The sequence below is a fragment of the Apaloderma vittatum genome, unplaced genomic scaffold (assembly GCF_000703405.1).
Source record: "Apaloderma vittatum isolate BGI_N311 unplaced genomic scaffold, ASM70340v1 scaffold14353, whole genome shotgun sequence".
NCBI classification, from domain to species: Eukaryota; Metazoa; Chordata; class Aves; order Trogoniformes; family Trogonidae; genus Apaloderma; species Apaloderma vittatum.
Genome location: NW_009706564.1, coordinates 26,076 through 42,278, shown reverse-complemented (window position 1 = coordinate 42,278; position 16,203 = coordinate 26,076). Strand labels below are relative to the sequence as shown.

General features: G+C 40.4%; 2 protein-coding genes across 2 annotated transcripts in view; one reads left to right on the top strand and one right to left on the bottom strand.

Annotated features, from left to right (window-relative positions):
• MAP7 (microtubule-associated protein 7) overlaps window positions 1–7,248 on the top strand; it is a gene marked incomplete at its 5' end in the record, with an annotated part of 49,605 nt that extends 42,357 nt beyond the window's left edge. Inside the window, 2 exons of the mRNA XM_009865851.1 lie at window positions 4,540–4,766; window positions 5,419–7,248. Coding sequence (XP_009864153.1) covers window positions 4,540–4,766; window positions 5,419–5,429 — 238 coding nt within the window. The remainder of the gene's footprint in view (window positions 1–4,539; window positions 4,767–5,418) is intronic.
• Window positions 7,249–9,994: 2,746 nt separating this feature from the next.
• LOC104271238 (vacuolar protein 8-like) overlaps window positions 9,995–16,203 on the bottom strand; it is a 25,632-nt gene continuing 19,423 nt past the window's right edge. Inside the window, 5 exon segments of the mRNA XM_009865850.1 lie at window positions 9,995–10,116; window positions 11,227–11,352; window positions 12,506–12,640; window positions 13,533–13,647; window positions 15,325–15,453. Coding sequence (XP_009864152.1) covers window positions 9,995–10,116; window positions 11,227–11,352; window positions 12,506–12,640; window positions 13,533–13,647; window positions 15,325–15,453 — 627 coding nt within the window.

Sequence of the window (16,203 nt, the reverse complement as noted above, 5' to 3'; positions counted from 1 at the left end):
TACTCTGGGGCCTAATAGGAAGTTTCCTGACTGCTTGCTGTGCTGAACCTTCACCCCTGTTCCTTCCCACCACATCATCCATCCTGTGTCAGCTCTGTGGCTGGGATTCAGTCAGAAATAGCACGCTTGCTTCCACCGTCATGAGTACAACGCAACTGAGAAAAATTAAGAGAATTCTGGCAGCGTGAAGGCAGTTGATTTCAATACTTTACCATTGTCTGTTGCTGCTTTTGATCAGCAATGCAGATCATGTTGTACTGGAACTTCATTAGCTTTCCAAGCCAATTGATTTTCATAAACCCTAATGAAAATGCTGTGATCTGCTGCATTATTTACCGTGTACCTATTGTCAACGGTTATTAGTTTTAATAATAGACATTCATTGCAGATGACAGATTGGCGCAGTCATCTATCCCACCTAACAGTTTGTCAAAATTTTTATTGGTATTCTATTACAGTATTTTAAACAAATGAACATTACTCAATTTTCCTAAGGCCTAAAGCTTCTTCACTTTGCATTGTGAAAGAAAAAGATGGATTTGCTTGTGATTCAAGCTGTTTTACCATGTTAGCACTTAAGGTTTTCAAATAGATATTACATGAATTCTCAGTTTCATAGAAACAATTTCTTTTTTCATAGTTGTCTGAGTTAAAATGACATGTCTGAAAATGAACATGATTTTTAGGGTACGTAGTTTTAAGTTGTGCTGCAAGGGTTTTCAATTTTGCCACCTGTGCTTGCTCTGAGTGTCTTCTCCACAAGTAAATTTGGTTAAACAATTTAATTCTCAAATGCTAATGAAGAATAGTGGATTATTACTGGGGAAGGGGAGGAGTAACCTTATATCTGACCTATAAGTCAATGGTGAGAAGACTCACAGTTGAACTTAAATTGAGACAGTTTTCATCCAGGTGTGGTATGATGGAAAGGGCAACACTAATTCTTTGACCAAGATAGATCCCGTCTGCTAATTCTCAGGAAGTTATTTCAGTACAGTGATTTATGTTGATAATATTTTCCCAATGGAATTTATTCTTCTCCTGTAACTTTTTTTTTTTTTTCTGCTTTTTATAAATGCCTGCAACGGGCCTCAGTGACAGTAACTTGCCTCATCTGTGCATCTCCATCCATATAGAGTTGGGTCTGGGTAGATCAGGTAACCAGGTGCTGGAAATATACTGTTAGATAAGGTGATTGACTCAATATCTTGTCCTGGAAAAGAATGTTACTGGGTTCAAATTCTTACATAGTGTTCACTTCGCAGTCTGTGCGATAGCCCTGCTGAAATTTGCTGTAGAACTACCTTCCCTTCTTTAGGCCTCCAGCTCCTCATTGCTGGCTGATTTCGGTGCTGTCATCTCAGTGTCTTAAAAATAAGCATTACGTTACTTAAATCATCCAAGACTCTGGTGTCTGTTTTGCTGTTAATATCTATCTGTGACACCTCTGCTAAAAAACATCTCCATAAATGAGGTAACAGACATCATCTGTCAGATCAGGAATAGCAGCTAGAAATAGTTTGGCACTTTCTAGAGGCCTGAAAAATAATTTTTTATTATTTTTTTTTCAATTACTTGGTGCTGATTTCTGATGGGTGATCAGAAACAGGCTAAATTCTTGCCTTCTTTCTTCTTTACTCTCTTCAAATTCTTTAAGCAAAGCTCATGTCTACATAGAGCTTTGGCTAAAATTATCTACATCAGATGTAATTTTCTGTAGCTTTTAACTTTTTGGATGTTCTAGTTCCTTCAATTAAATTAGCTGCTTTTCTCTCAACTACCTCCAGTCTATCTTGTTAATATTGATGTGTCCAGATCAAAATGCAAAGCTGCACAGATGGCTTTTAGCTGCCATGAAGCTGTCTTTCAGATGCTTCCAAGACTGTTTTATTTGGAAATGCACTCTGAACAACTCGAGCAACTTTTATTATTATTATTTCTTTAATTACATAGGTGTCCTGCTACAAGCCCACTTATGGAATATGTTAGAATGCCAAAACTACCCAGTTCTTTCTGCAGTATTGTATGCCTGAAAAGGGTATCTCCAGTGTTTTACTGGACACTGAGACATCACTAAGAATGTAACATAAGACAGTAAGAACAGCTGTACTGGATGAAAAATGCATTACTTTTTTGGTGTTCTTTGCTTTAATGGCCTCCAGCACTCATTAGGGAGAGAATGTAAACGAAAAAAAAGGTAAGTACCAGGAGGTCCTCTGGTCAACGAAGGGTTACTAAACATTGTGATCCAAATGCAACCATAGGCTCAAGTTATTCCCTAAGCTGCTAATTACCAGACGCTGGAGGGTATAGCAGTCTCAGAGGAATTTGTCTAATCTCCTTTCAAGCTTGTGGCCTCTAAGATGTCCAGTGGAAATTAGTTCCACAGTTCCATTTTTCCCTTTGTTTCTTCTAAATTTGCTCCCCTAGTACTTTGGTGGAGCACATTAATAAAATATAAAAGATTTATAGCATAAAATCTAGAAGACTCACAGTCTTGGTTTCCTCTTCTGTACCCACTTTGTGATTGTAATGACTTCTGTGTTTCAAAAGACACCGTGCAAGTCTGTGTATCCTGGTCTAACTCAGTGTGTAATACTGGCCGTGCAATGACAAATAAATAGGAATAACTATTTATCTATTAAGTCAGCTGATCAGTTGGACCGAACAAGTAATATCTTTGCAAAAGCAAGAGGCTTCTTCATTGTACCAGTACTTGTTAAAGTATTATGTTGTTTAATTTATATCAATGAGTAATTGTTGTCTTCTCACCTCTTTCTTACCTCATCCATTAAACTTGCTGTGTTACCCTAGTTCTGGTAAGGTCATTGGCAGTAGATGGGAATGAAACAAGTAATAGTATACCTTGTAGTGAATAATAATCCAATAACTGTACATTATAGTTTGAGTTTTATTAGTCCTAAAGCACTCCACAGATTCTGCTCCTCATCTTACAGATATAGATCTCTGGAACAAAAAGGTCGATGTGACATGGGACCTTTCTCAGGTAGACAGCAGGGTTTCTGTCTCTGCTCTCAAACTCAGTGCAGTGAACTGTATTTTTCATTTTGAAATTTACTTGGTATATCCACAGAGAAAGAAAGGGGAGTGTCTCTCAGAAAAAGAACTGGTGATGGTTTGAAACACTGGGAAAGGATTGATATGAAAACCAGCATGTCATTCTCACAGGAAATCTGGGCCTTGGATAATGCCTTGCCACTTTCACAAGGGCAATAATTATGATCTGTCTCTTGGGAAGGACTGTAAAACAATTCAGTAATCATTTGTGAAGAGTTGGACACCCAAAAAAGCCAGGAAATGAAAATAAACCATATGCCAATTCGAAACAGTCTTTTGAAGACTAGCAAACGTACTGTCAGGAGAAAATTAGCCTGTGAAACCAAAGCACCTGCTCAGAAATGGCCTGAGGAAATTGTTAGCCTGGTTTCAATCTAGGAAAACTGCATCTGAGCCTTTTTGGCTGAAGCATTTCCAAACACCCTGAATGGTTACGATGTGGTCCAGACAGGGAGTAGATAAACAAGACTGCCAGGATCTAACACTTGAGGGCCTTAAGAAGCACATATGATTGATTTTTGAGTGTCAGTTGAGTACGTGCTCTTTCTCAAGGAGCTCATGGTCCCATACTGTCATCCTGGTCACTAAAGTAGCACCTTAGTTTCTTCTCTTTTCTGGCAAGAAGCCCTCTGCAAGGACAGCAGGATTCGAGAATACAGTGTCTATTAACAAAGCTGGGAGAAGCAAGACCGTGAGACGTGATCGTGCATCTTCTCAGGAGAGTGTGTGTGTGCTCGTACTTCTCCTGGCTGAGGGAGATGTACCAGAGCTGGCTCATGAGGCATCTCTGTCAAGTGGGAGATGGAAAAATAAAGTACAGATTGACATGAGGGATGCTGGGAGGTGTTTCTTTTGGCTTGGGCATGAGCAACAAGAGGAGTGCAGAATTGGGTACTCCCCTGGAAATAAGCCCTAAGAACTTGTAGGGAAGGAGGGACTGAAAGGAGAACTGTGTTGGTAAAGGAATTTTTTTTTCACTGCGTAACTGGTGAGTAGAAGAGGCTGTTCCAAAACTGGAGGCATGAGGTGATCCAAGAAATAAGAGAAATTAGCTTGATCTTATCTAAGGGCAATTACATCGATTTGCAATTAAAGAAGAGGTAAAGCAAAGGTTATGAGAGCTGAAGAAGATGTTAGAGGCTGTAAATTGCATGAGGTGGGTAGCCATGGTGGCGCGGCAAGCATTTTCTTACTTCTCAGAACTGCCAAGTCCATAAAGGTCTCACAGGACTGGGTGTCGTGTAGCCAAATGTCACAATTGTCCTGGGTGTTGGAGGGAAAGTGTATCTAATACTTCCCTGCAAAAATAATTTTTCTACTGAGGCAGAAGCCTAGTTTTGTTTTTACTGGCTAAAGAATGCTCGAGATTAATGCAGACTTTTCTTGTAATATTGCTTTATGTAGGACTAAGTTTCTGTTCTAGCTGAAGTGTATGAAGAAACACCTGTGCTTCTCTTTCAGCAATCTCAATCCGGAGAAAAATGGAAACGAAAACGGGATGTCTGTGCAGAGCGATAACTTCGAAGAGATCATAAACCTGCCTATTGGTTCTAAACCATCCCGGCTGGATGCCATGAAAAATGATGGAAGCAATAGTCCCGAAATTCCTTTGAATCCAATTCTAGCCTTTGAAGAGAAGGGGACTCTCTTGCCTCAGGTAGATAGTGTTCAAACACATCAAACAGCAGGTAGGTTTGCCTCGGTTCACTGACGCTTGTAATGTGCTGTAATTGACTGAGGACCTAGAGCTCTTAGTTGATATAAGGTGATGAATTTAAGCATTTTTAAACCAAATATTATTTGGGGAAAGGAGCGTATCTCCCCTTTGTAAAGCTCTGCATACAGCATACACCCAGATGCTGTCCAAATTACGGTGAGATTTTGTCTTTTCTTGGAGGGGGGCTTCTCAGTTACGCAGTTACTTCAGCCATTTGAAGTCGCTTGAAAATGTTTGCCTCGTGCTTTCAAACAGAAATGGTGAGTGACAACTGCTGTTCCCGTTCTGCAAGTGTAACACCTGAAACGCACATGCAGAAGGGGAGCTGGTACCTACCTTCTACACAAAATCCCTCCTCAAGTTCTTGCTGCCTTTAATACTTGAGGGATGGTTTGCAGCACGCTAGATTTTTCTGAGTTACGTGACAATTTTAAAGGATGTTAGATAAACAAAATCCAATTTAGCAACTTAAATTGGACTGATGTGTTTTTGTTTTGTTTTCTGTGGCTAGAAAATGTAAGGAAAATCATCTTAGAATAAAATAATTGTATAAATGCAAAGCATTTTGAAGTAAGCATTGTCACTCTTCGCTGACTTGTCATTTTTGATACCTTCTGTTGTAGAAGTGATCTGATCGTTTCTTCTGGAGAACCAAAGGTGACATGAGCATCTCTGCAGTCAGTGGCGTTTCTTCCATGCTATGAAGGAGTTTTATTTTTTCTCTCCAGTTTTTTAAAGATTTCTTGAATATCTTCTCATTTTTTTGGAAGGACTTTAGTAAAACCAGCATAAGAAATGATGGGAATAGACTTGGGTCACCTTTCTAATAGCTTTCATCACTAGAAAAATCATGCTTCACATGCTTACTTAATATGGCTTCTTCCAACAAGCTTTTTCTGTTAGTAAATGGATATTGCTGCATTCCTTAAGACATGGGACACTGGAATCGTGAAAGCAATGGGCTGATTTTGGGTGGTGGGACTGATTCTTTTTTTAAAAAGGTGGGTGTTGGTTTAAAAGGCATAATTGTAAAATTGGCAAAGAATCTTTTACACTTTGTGGTTCTAATACTTGAAAAATAATTACCTCATTGCTCTACGAGTAGGGTTAATGGGGTCTTTTATTTAAACCTGTTGGTTTAAATGTTATTGCAGAGAACTCTAATTATGGGGGCAAAGTATAGGCTTCTGTATCAGGTTCTTGTAAATGTAACTCCTACAGGGACATTCTGTAAATTGAGATGTCACTATGATCTTCTCGCATTTTCTCTAAAAATACAAAACAAGGCAGGTTTTAAAATGTGAAAATTTGAAAGCATTATTTTTTCATGGACAAGAGGAAAACCTATTGTTCTCCTAGATGATGTATTTATGAATTTTGTTCAGTACAGAAATAAATTGTTTAATTGAACAAATTAGAAAAATGTGGTAAAATGATACTGCAAACTTGATTTCTTTAGTTACATCCATGTTCACAATACTAGAAAAGCTGTGTACATGTACATGTGCACACACACACATACACACAAGGAAATACCTTGTTCTGAGTCCTGTAAATTGCTGCTGTTCCCAGTGATGGAAGACTTTGCCTTATCAGACTATTGAAGACTGTGTGAAACCTGAAATATTTGATTTTTGGATGATGAAGCAGGTTTGGGTATTTTTTTTTGGTTTTGCTCGTTTCAGAGCAAATGGAAAATGGTCATTGTGCTTTTTATATAGCGTGTGATTTTTATAAAGCAGTGTGGTTTGAGTGGCAAGAGGAGCAATGCAGGTTGCTTCCTCTTTAGTTTGATGCTGATTTCTACTGTCATTGTTCCATCCCTCACTTTTGGTTGCTCTCAGGCATAACTGTAAAATCTTGCACCTTTTTGTGCTTTGGTAAACAACGCTGCCGCAGGTAGAGCTCGCTCCAGGTATTTGGGTTTGAAGCGCTAACCGGGGCTTGACGTGTCGCTCACGGCAGTCCATGAGCAGACCCTTGGCGAGTGGAAAAGGAGGTTTGCGGGGTTTCAGTTCACACTACCAGAGAATGTCCCATTCAAATTCCGTACTTGGGTTTAGTGAAAGCTGAGCTAGGCTGCTAGGAAGCTGCGCGGAAAGTCTGTGATAGCAGAAGAAATCCTCTGAGACAAAAGCTGAACAGTTTTTTGAAGAAATTACTTTCTGCTGCTGCCAAGTGCTCCTTATACAGGAGTTGAGATAAAAGCAATGGAAATGCGGTGAAACAGAGAGACTACGTCTGCCAGAACATATATAGAAGGGAAAAACCAGCCATTCAGTCAGGATGCTTTCAATGGTAGCTTGTGACACAGTGAAATGAATTGGGTTCCTTTCTTGCTTTCTTTAGTTTTCCATGTACATAGCCATGATATTTTGAAGTGTCCGAAACATGTAGTTTTTCTTTAAACCTATATATAGCATGTAAGTACCAAATAAAACTTGTTTGAAATATTTACTTCTATTTATATTTTCATTTTCTTTCATAGTTGAAACAGGAATTGATCTGTGATGGAAAACTCTTCTTGCTGCTCCTGGTCTGCTTAAAACTTTTCTTCTTCAGGTTTCCTCTAATATCTTTATTAGAAAATCAGTACAAGGTCACTTACAGCTAGAAACAGAGCAAAGGAATAGCCAGTAAGATTTAGCTTCAGTTAAGTGTGAGGATTCATTTAGGCCCAGGTTTAAATAATGTTGATTTTGATCTATTTAGGCTCAGGTTTAAATTATTCTGATCATCTTTTGTGGGATTTCAGAATGCTTGCTTCGCTGTTTGCGGCACACAGGTGAAGACCTGTTTCATTTCTCATGTCTGTTTTGTGGATTTGTTCTATTCTTTCTTTTTTAACAGGACTGCATTAGAAACAATTTATTATTATATTAATTCCAGGTTTACTTCAAATGAGTGAATTTCCACCTTTTCAAGGGCCCAGTGTACCAACTAAACACTAGGGAATTTGGAGTAGAATTAGGTGTATGAATACTTTTTTTAAAAAGAATAGAAAAAAAAGAAAATTATTGAAATGTTAAGTCTTGGGTTTAGCCCCATTCTTTAAATGCGGGGAAAATTCGTTTCTTATCTGTTGAATGTTGTTCTTGCTAATAAAGCCCAGTGTCAGATGAAGGCCATCTCCTTTGCCTGCTGTTGCAACTGGTTTTGTTGTTTGTACTATCAGAGACAACACTTGACTCTGAGACAGAACTATCAACTGCAGCAGTGGGCTTTGGAGAAATTCAGCTCCTTGCTCACATCTTAACAGGACAAAATCGATGCTAAAGGAGGTGACATTCTGTGAGCTTAGCTCAGCACAACACAACTATGGGGCGGTTTACCATTAGCTTCGTTTGCTTCACGTGCCTCTTCTCATTCCTGATGAAGAATGCTTTGTTACTTTTCTTCTTGCTAGGACCTTGAGGTATCATTTGCAATTAAATACCTAAGAAAACCAGACAGATGCTAGTGCCATTACTTAATATTGCACGGATTTTCTTTTTGGAAAACGATCTCAAGTCACCCAAGGAGATGGCCTGAAATTTGCAATTTTGGGGGTTTGTTCTTAGCTGTGTGATTCAGCAATTTGTAATCATCTATTTTTCAGTAACCCCAGCTGCCCACAGCTGAGCACATGGGTCTTTTACGTGAGATTTCAAAGAAAATTCCTGTCACACATGAATATTGAAAATGCTGTGCTGCTTTACCTGAAGTATCCGTATGCTCTGTCTTTGACAGGCCTTGCCACTGCACTGCAGAGAGGCTTTTCAGTGTGATCCTGGTCGTTTTGTGTTGGTTTTTTTTTTTTTTAAAACACTACTGTTGGAGAGAACTTGCAGGTACTGAAAGGAATCATTAACAGAAATGCCTTCCCCCAAGCACCAAAACCAAGCTTAGAGATTTGGGCCACAGTAAAGTGCAATGTTGACCTATAACAATGAGGTTTTTATTTATTGTTTTTAATCTCACTTATATTCCATGTTTGTAGCCAGTAGCAGCTCTAAAGCTCTACATGCATGTGAGAGTTATGCCGTAGTCGGAAGTACCTCAAAAGACAGGAAGCTCTTCTGAAATGTTTTTCTAAGAAACTGGTACCTGGGAGCAGATGTTTGCCAGAAGAGTAATTTCAAAATGTCAATATTTCAGCCAGTTGAACATGAAGCTCCAGCCAGGTTCTTGTATTTAAAAACAAGTGTATTGATCAAAGGTGAAACTGGATTACTAATAGGTAATGATTATTATCTGTTAGTTTGCTATTCTTTTTAAAATCAAAGCCTACATAAAAAAAATAGTGCCCCATAATTTCAAGGCTCTGTGCTACAATTTTTTCCTGAAAAATACTGTTTTGATTTGCTAAAAAGTCTGTGAGATGGACTTTCCCTCTGGAGGAGAGGAAAGGGGAGTTTGTTCAGTGTCCTGTATATGTGGAAGAAAATTATTACCATTTGTAGAACACAGATTTCTGTATTCAAAGACATCTCACACGAATCTTTCATGGTAGCTGTTCTATTGTGAACATACTCTGTCAACATTTACCTGCTTCAATGTGCCTTTGCTTTTCTGCTGAAGAGTAGTGCTTATGGCGTATGCAAGGATCAGTCTTAAGACTTGCCCTGTTCTTCTTTCTTAAAAATTTATTGCAATTTCTCTGAGTTGTCCCTCAGCTATTACTTCCTGTAGTACCCCGTTAGTAGTTTGATACCTTTATACTCTGTGTTAATTCAGTTATTTTCTAAAGCCAAGACCCTGGATTGTGCTCTGAACAGATTGTGAACTGGAACAGAAATAAAGATGAATGCAGAGGAACCTGTGCACTTGAGAGATGCTTCTTCAGTAGAACCCGCCCGTTATGTGAATAAAACTTCATGAGTACAGCGCTGTTTTTTGGAAGAGGTGGTGAGGAAACCAAAACCAAACCATGGAAGGTTACCCAAGCATAACAGGTGTTTTCCAAACAGTTGGAAGGAACTAGATGTAGTTCAAGCACACTTAAATCAGCCAGCCAGAACGTTCAAGGGATTGTCTTTTGATCTGCTCCAGGTCTTGATTTTGGAACATGCCTTTTGTGTGATGAAACTGTAAGTAGCAGGAAAGCTCTAACTACTGAAACTAATGAAAAGAATTGTCTTCTCCGAAAGAAGAATTGTCTTCTCTGAAAGTTCAGGCTCTTGACTCTGATAAGTTTTCGTAAGCCATGTGGCTTAAATATTAACTGTCTTCATGGTAAATAGCTGCCCTAAGGAGCTCTTGAGTTTCTTCTGTTTGTTGACGGACTTGCTCAAGGAGTTTGGCCATTTGGCTTTTTCTGAATGCTAATGAAAATTCTGGATCTGATGAGGAAAAACAAGTGTTAGGCTACCCGTCGTGCTTCCCTGTGGTTTAAAGCAGAGGCTTAGAAAGCTTATACTTCAGGTTAGATACAGTTGGTCGTTCTTATTACAGTGTAAAATATAGAGAAGTTAAAACAAGATTTTTCTACCACACAAAGCCAGTACTAATGCAGTTTTTATCCCTATGACCATTCCAGACTTTTTCTTGCTGCTGCATTCTCCTGATCCAGATGTCTAAAGCTTAGTTGCCAAACTCAGCCTTATGCAACAGGTGCATATCAAGACATAGCAGGGTCTTGGTTGTGGCTCTACATATGTGAAAATACATCCTATATACATTTATTAACTGCGTCAGGGCAGGTTTAGGTTAGATATCAGGAACCACTTCCTCACAGAGAGGGTGCTCAGGCACTGGGATGCACTGCCCAGGGAAGTGGTGGAGTCACCATCTCTGGAGGTGTTTAAGGAGAGGCTGGATGTGGCACTTAGTGCCCTGGTCTGGCCCATGTGGTGCTGTTGGGTCATAGGCTGGACCTGATCTCGGAGGTCTTTTCCAGCCTCAACAATTCTGATTCTGTGATTACCATATTACAACTCTTTGCTGTACTCACTTCTACCTCAAACAAACAAAAAAACCAAAAACAACAAAGATAACTAATTAAAAATAGAAATAAATCAAGAGACAGAATTTAGAGGATGAAAAAGATGTGAAACTTCCCAGTTTTGATACCAGCTAATCATGAAATTTGCTTGTTTGCTTTATCAAAATAAACAAAAATCATATTTGAAAAAGCTGTTAGGCTGCATCTAGTGACAAACATTCTTATATTGAATAAAAATAAAAACATCTGCACCTTGAAGTCCTGTTTCTCTGCTGATCGGAAAGCCTTTAGTATTAAACCAAACAAACAAATCTTTATCCTGTTACTCTTAGTTACTTAAAACCCAGGTAACGTAACAGCAACCCTTGACATTATTCTGTTCACGTAAGTGAGCGAAGATGGTTGCCGGAGAAGGCTGCCCAGCACAGACATTTTTGTTAGAAGGAGCTGACGGGAGGTCACAGCATCTGGCAGCCCCCAGGGGCTCGGCCCAGCAGGACACACGTACCTTCTCGCAGCCTGCAGAACGTAGAGATGCCCAGCTGCTGAAAACGGATCTCTCGGTGGGTAAGAAAATTCTCCAGGTAAGCCTGAATCCTTCCAGTGTGGTGTTTCAACAAAAGCATCATTTTGTCTGCATGAATGGGAGAATCACTGGAGATCAATAGGAGCCTTTTAAAACATTTTGAAAACTGATTTTTGCAGCCACATTTAAGATCCTAAATGGCTCATCCCCTTTCAACTACAACCAATGTTACTGCAAAGAATGGCGAAGGGCTTCCACGTACTACAGCCTCTAACGGCATCGCTGATACGTGATGTCTGTTCAGCGCTGGGCGGGCGGCTGTGCTGGGGAGTGGGGGCTTGTGCGAGGTGTGCGCCAATTTATGGACGGGTCAGCCTGCCCTGCTAACCTGCTTGGGAAGCGACTGTGCTGTTGGAATGTGTTTGTGACCTGAGAGCCTGTGCTGTTGCACATCCTGAAACAGGTTGGCGTTTTCCCTTATTGGAGACTCATGACGGACTTCGGTTTCTCTCACATCTAAGGATTAAGATCTAACTGTGCTTTTCTAGGGAATGTGGCAAAAATGATCTGAACACCTTTTTCCTGTGAGTCATAAAGTCTCTTAGCTGCATGGGACAAGTATATTAAACATAAAGGTGTTTGTTTTCTGCAAGTAAAAATAACGCTCTTTTCATTCTTTTTCAAGGAAACTTAAAAATATATAGGCTACATTGTTAAAAGCCTGCTAATCTAGACTAGAATTACTACAGCAGTGTTTGGTTCAGGACGATGCTTTACTCTTGCTGGTCAGGGAGCAGAGTTGATCTCAAATTTTGGAACGTGACCATCCCATTGTAATTGCCTCTACCAGCCTCTCCTCCTACCTGTGGGGATGCCATCCCATTGTGTGTGCTGAGGGAGGGTCAAACACAAAGATACAACAATGTCTCCTGTTTGAAACCTGCTGTCCTCTTTCTCATGGTAAGGAGTTTTTGATGCTTCCCCACCTTCCTATTTAAGATGTTTTTAAGGACCTCCAAATTAGCTAGAAACTAACCCCATGGAACGATAGTGCTTGAAGTAGGTGCTATTTTAGGTATTTTTTAAGGGTGACTGTAGGCATTTTTATGCTAATAAATCTGTGGGGATCAGATGCAGGATGCTTTAGAAATATTAAAGGTTGTTTGGTGCTTGACAGTTAACTCCCTTGGCAGAAGGCTCTTTTTACTCCAGACAACCATAAAGCTCTTTGAAAGCATTGTTAATGCTGTGTGACAGTTACCGTGGCCTGTCATGTGCTGGATGATGGAGGCAGCTTGAAAAGATGGCTCCGGATGTTCCAGTTGGCCAGCCAGTCTCACCAAGCACTTTGTCAAGGGCTCATCCATCCATTGGACCATGTGTAACATGGCTCCTTCTGGAAGACAGATGAGAGTATGTAATCAGAAACTGCAGTGTTAAAGAAAGGAAGGTGAGAGGTCTGCCAGAAACCATACTGCCTAAACAGGAAATCCCTCGTGCAGCTGGAGAAGCAAAATAGGTGCTGAATTTGTGCAATAATTATGTTTAAGTCACATCCTGAGGTTTTGCTCTCAGTAAGGCAGGGCCATGGGTTTGATTCGTAGAAAGGCTGGTGGATTTTTATTTTGTTCGGTTTGCGTTCTGAAAGAATGAATCACTTAATGTATGAGATCTGCTCTTGCCCAGCGGGTTCAGGCTGTCCAGCAGCTGCTGGGCACCTCTTGCCAAATTAAATGTGACATGTTGCCAGCTGTGTGGCAGGTACAACAGAGACAAGAGATGAAATGTTTGACAGATAATATCCAAAGCTGGGGCAGGCTGGGAAAATTTACACTGATCCTCTCTGCCATGAGGAATGCTGCTTTTTCCATGGGGGCTAATGTGGGATCTCTTATAAAATCTACGTGCAAAAAAACATAAAGAGAAAGAGCCACTTCAAATTTTAGTCTTTTTCTCTTCCTATATTAGTTTCTGCTACTGTGAAATTAATTCAGCTGGAGAAACTGTGCAGTATTAGAAATAAAAGTAGACGGGTCATGTACAGCAGTAAAGCTCAGCACAAAGAATTTTGAATAAAACATGCTAAGCAGTTAAACAGAAAACAGTGTGAACAACGGAGCCCATGTGTCCTGTCAGCAAGCCGGATCTTGCTCTTCTGGAAGTTTATGGCACATTTAAAGGGAAAGACCTGGGCTATATGTCCACCTGTTCTTCATCTCCTATTAGGATTAATAAAGGATATGTCCACTTCTCACATTAAGCCATTTACGGTGGGGTTGCTTCCCTACCTTGCTTTGCTAGCTCAGCAAGACAAGATGTCACACAGTGAAGAGAATCCTCTCGAGTGTCAGTAGAAAGCATGGTCTGGAGGAGACCTTCAACACATGGGCTCTCCAGGATCCTCTGCAACAAGAAAGATATTCACATTTAGCACACATTAGGAAAAAACTTTTCACAGAAAGAGTGGTCAGACACTGGAACAGGCTGCCCAGGGAGGTGGTTGAATCGCCATCCCTGGATGTGTTTAAGTGTCGCTTAGATGTGGTGTTGGGTGATATGGTTTAGGGGTGAACATGTAGTGTAGGGTCAATGGTTGGACTCGATGATCCCAAGGGTCTTTTCCAGCCTGAATTGTTCTACGATTCTATGAGTATGTTTTATTGGTGTCTGAGGACTTCAGAAGCACTGAATAACTCTCAGCAATGCTGAGAGCTAAAACAATAATGGAAATGTCTCGTCCCAGATCTACCATGACAGGTGACAAACGCCTTGAATTGTTCAGAGTTCACCTGATTTTAGGCATTTCCCAGGGCTCGCTCTGTCTGCGGGATGTTCTCATGGTCACAGATCACTCTGAGCTCAAAGAATTTCCTGACCGATTGCTGCTGTACTGGGCTGTGTGTTAGTATTAGGCTGCCATTTGTTCAAGTCTTGCTGCAGAGGTGAAAAAGCTGAGTGCTCCAGGGCAAAGCACTGAGAAACATGGGAGTTTTTTGTTTTCTCTTATTTGCCTCCAGGGCTTTGAAAAGATTTTTGGTGTTGCAATGCTCTGATCTGAAGAAGCATGAGAAAACCTCTTACTGGCAAAGGTGAGTTCTGTTTCTGGAGAGAAATGTTATGAATTAAACGTATTTGTGTATCCCTTGTTTTTAGGTTGAATCTGCTCTGCCAAAAGTGGTGCTGGACAGCATGTCTCTGTAGTGGGAGATATATTTTAGAGATCGATTCAGAAACAGATAGGAGACAGCCTGTGCTGACCTGGATTACAAGCACTCGAGTCCAAGGAATGAGCCCTGAAGGAGTCATGTGGAGGTGCCTGGTTACTAGAGAAGTTGAATCACAAAGTCATCAGCTCTCTGGGACGTCCTTCTAACAGAAGCTGCTCGCACCTCTGTAAGGGAGCTCAAGTGTCTTCTCAACAAAAGGGAGCTAAATGCTCCATACATTATAAAGCTTTATGAGGGTGAACGAGCTCTCTGCTGGTAACGGAATTTAAGTGACAAATATGGTACTTTTTTTAAAGCACATTTTGAAAGGTTATACTTTTACTGTGGGCCTGAGTTTGAGGGAATCTATTACCCTACAAAAATTAATTTCACAACTATCAGAAATTCATACAGTTCTTATCTTACTTTTTTTCACTTAGTATAAGTGAAAAAAACCATTGGAAATAGTTTTCCTTTTGGCTAGTTTAAATCTCCCTAACTATTGGTAATTGTGTCATGAAAAAAGGAGGGGAAAAAGGAACTGATTCTCAAAAAGTGTGTATTAGAAAGCGGGGCAAAGCAGAGACAAGGATTTAGGTGTATTTTTTTCCCCAATATTGATCGTTACTAGTGGCATTGTTTGATCAACATATTCTTAAAAGGCAAGGAGAAAGGAAGTGCATGTGTGGATATGGATTTCCTTAGAAGCAGTCAACAATCAGGTTCTGCTCATTCATACACGCAGTTTTGTGTAGAGTATCGTTGCCTATGTTTCATTTTAAAAAATTACTGTTTCTGTGGGCAGCGCTGTTTTGACATAAACATAACTGCAACCTCCTGGGGTATAGTTCGGTGAAAAATATTGGGTACCTACCTGCCTATTTTTGGAAAGGCTTAGGTTTCTGATGATACAAGCAGCATGGCCAACAATCACAGGGTCTGTTTTATGCACTGCCAGCAGCATCCCCAGGCTCTGCAGTAGCTCAGCACATGCCAGCGTGTCCTGAGGAGAACAAGTATCTTAATTATGTCCAGTACAGATGATGTAACTTTGCAGCAAACTACAGATAGACAGACAGACAGACAAACAGATCTTAGCTCTCAAAAAAGAGCATTTCTTAGCTCATTTAAACCACCGGTGTAGCAGCTGAGTCCAGTGCTTTTTCTCCCACAATATGGTCTACTGATGGGCACTGATCTACAGAGCACTTGCTGTGGAAAGCTGGAGTGTTTAAGGTCTGGTAGTTTATTTTTATTTGCATCAAATTCTCTCTGGTTGTTGCTGGTAGTCTGGGAAAGGACATGTGATCCTGATTGAATGGAGAGGTAGTCAGGGTAGATGTGAAAGGCAAAAATAGAAGGTGCAGTAGCAGCAGCAGCCCCGTGTCCTTGAGTACTGCAGCAATTTACCTCTCGTGCAATAATGGACCGTATGTTTAGATCAGCTTGTGACCGGGCACTGCTTTGGTAACGTGTTCTGAACAGCATATTCTGAGTTTTTTCTCTGCTGTCTGATGGCTACTTTAGAGGAGCTTTACTGAGTCCCTCTCTCTCTGAATGTAATCTTTCCCCAGTTACCACTAAAATTAACAGAATCAGATCTTCTGAGTTTGGATTACTGCACAGGTAGTTTCCTCACTGACAGTACAGGTTAAGGGGCATGCTGTCTGTGAGAGGAACCCGATCCCAAAACACTTTGCGTTAGGTCTGCAGTGAAAAACTAGAAGATTTCCTCTTGGGAGCACTTTTTCTT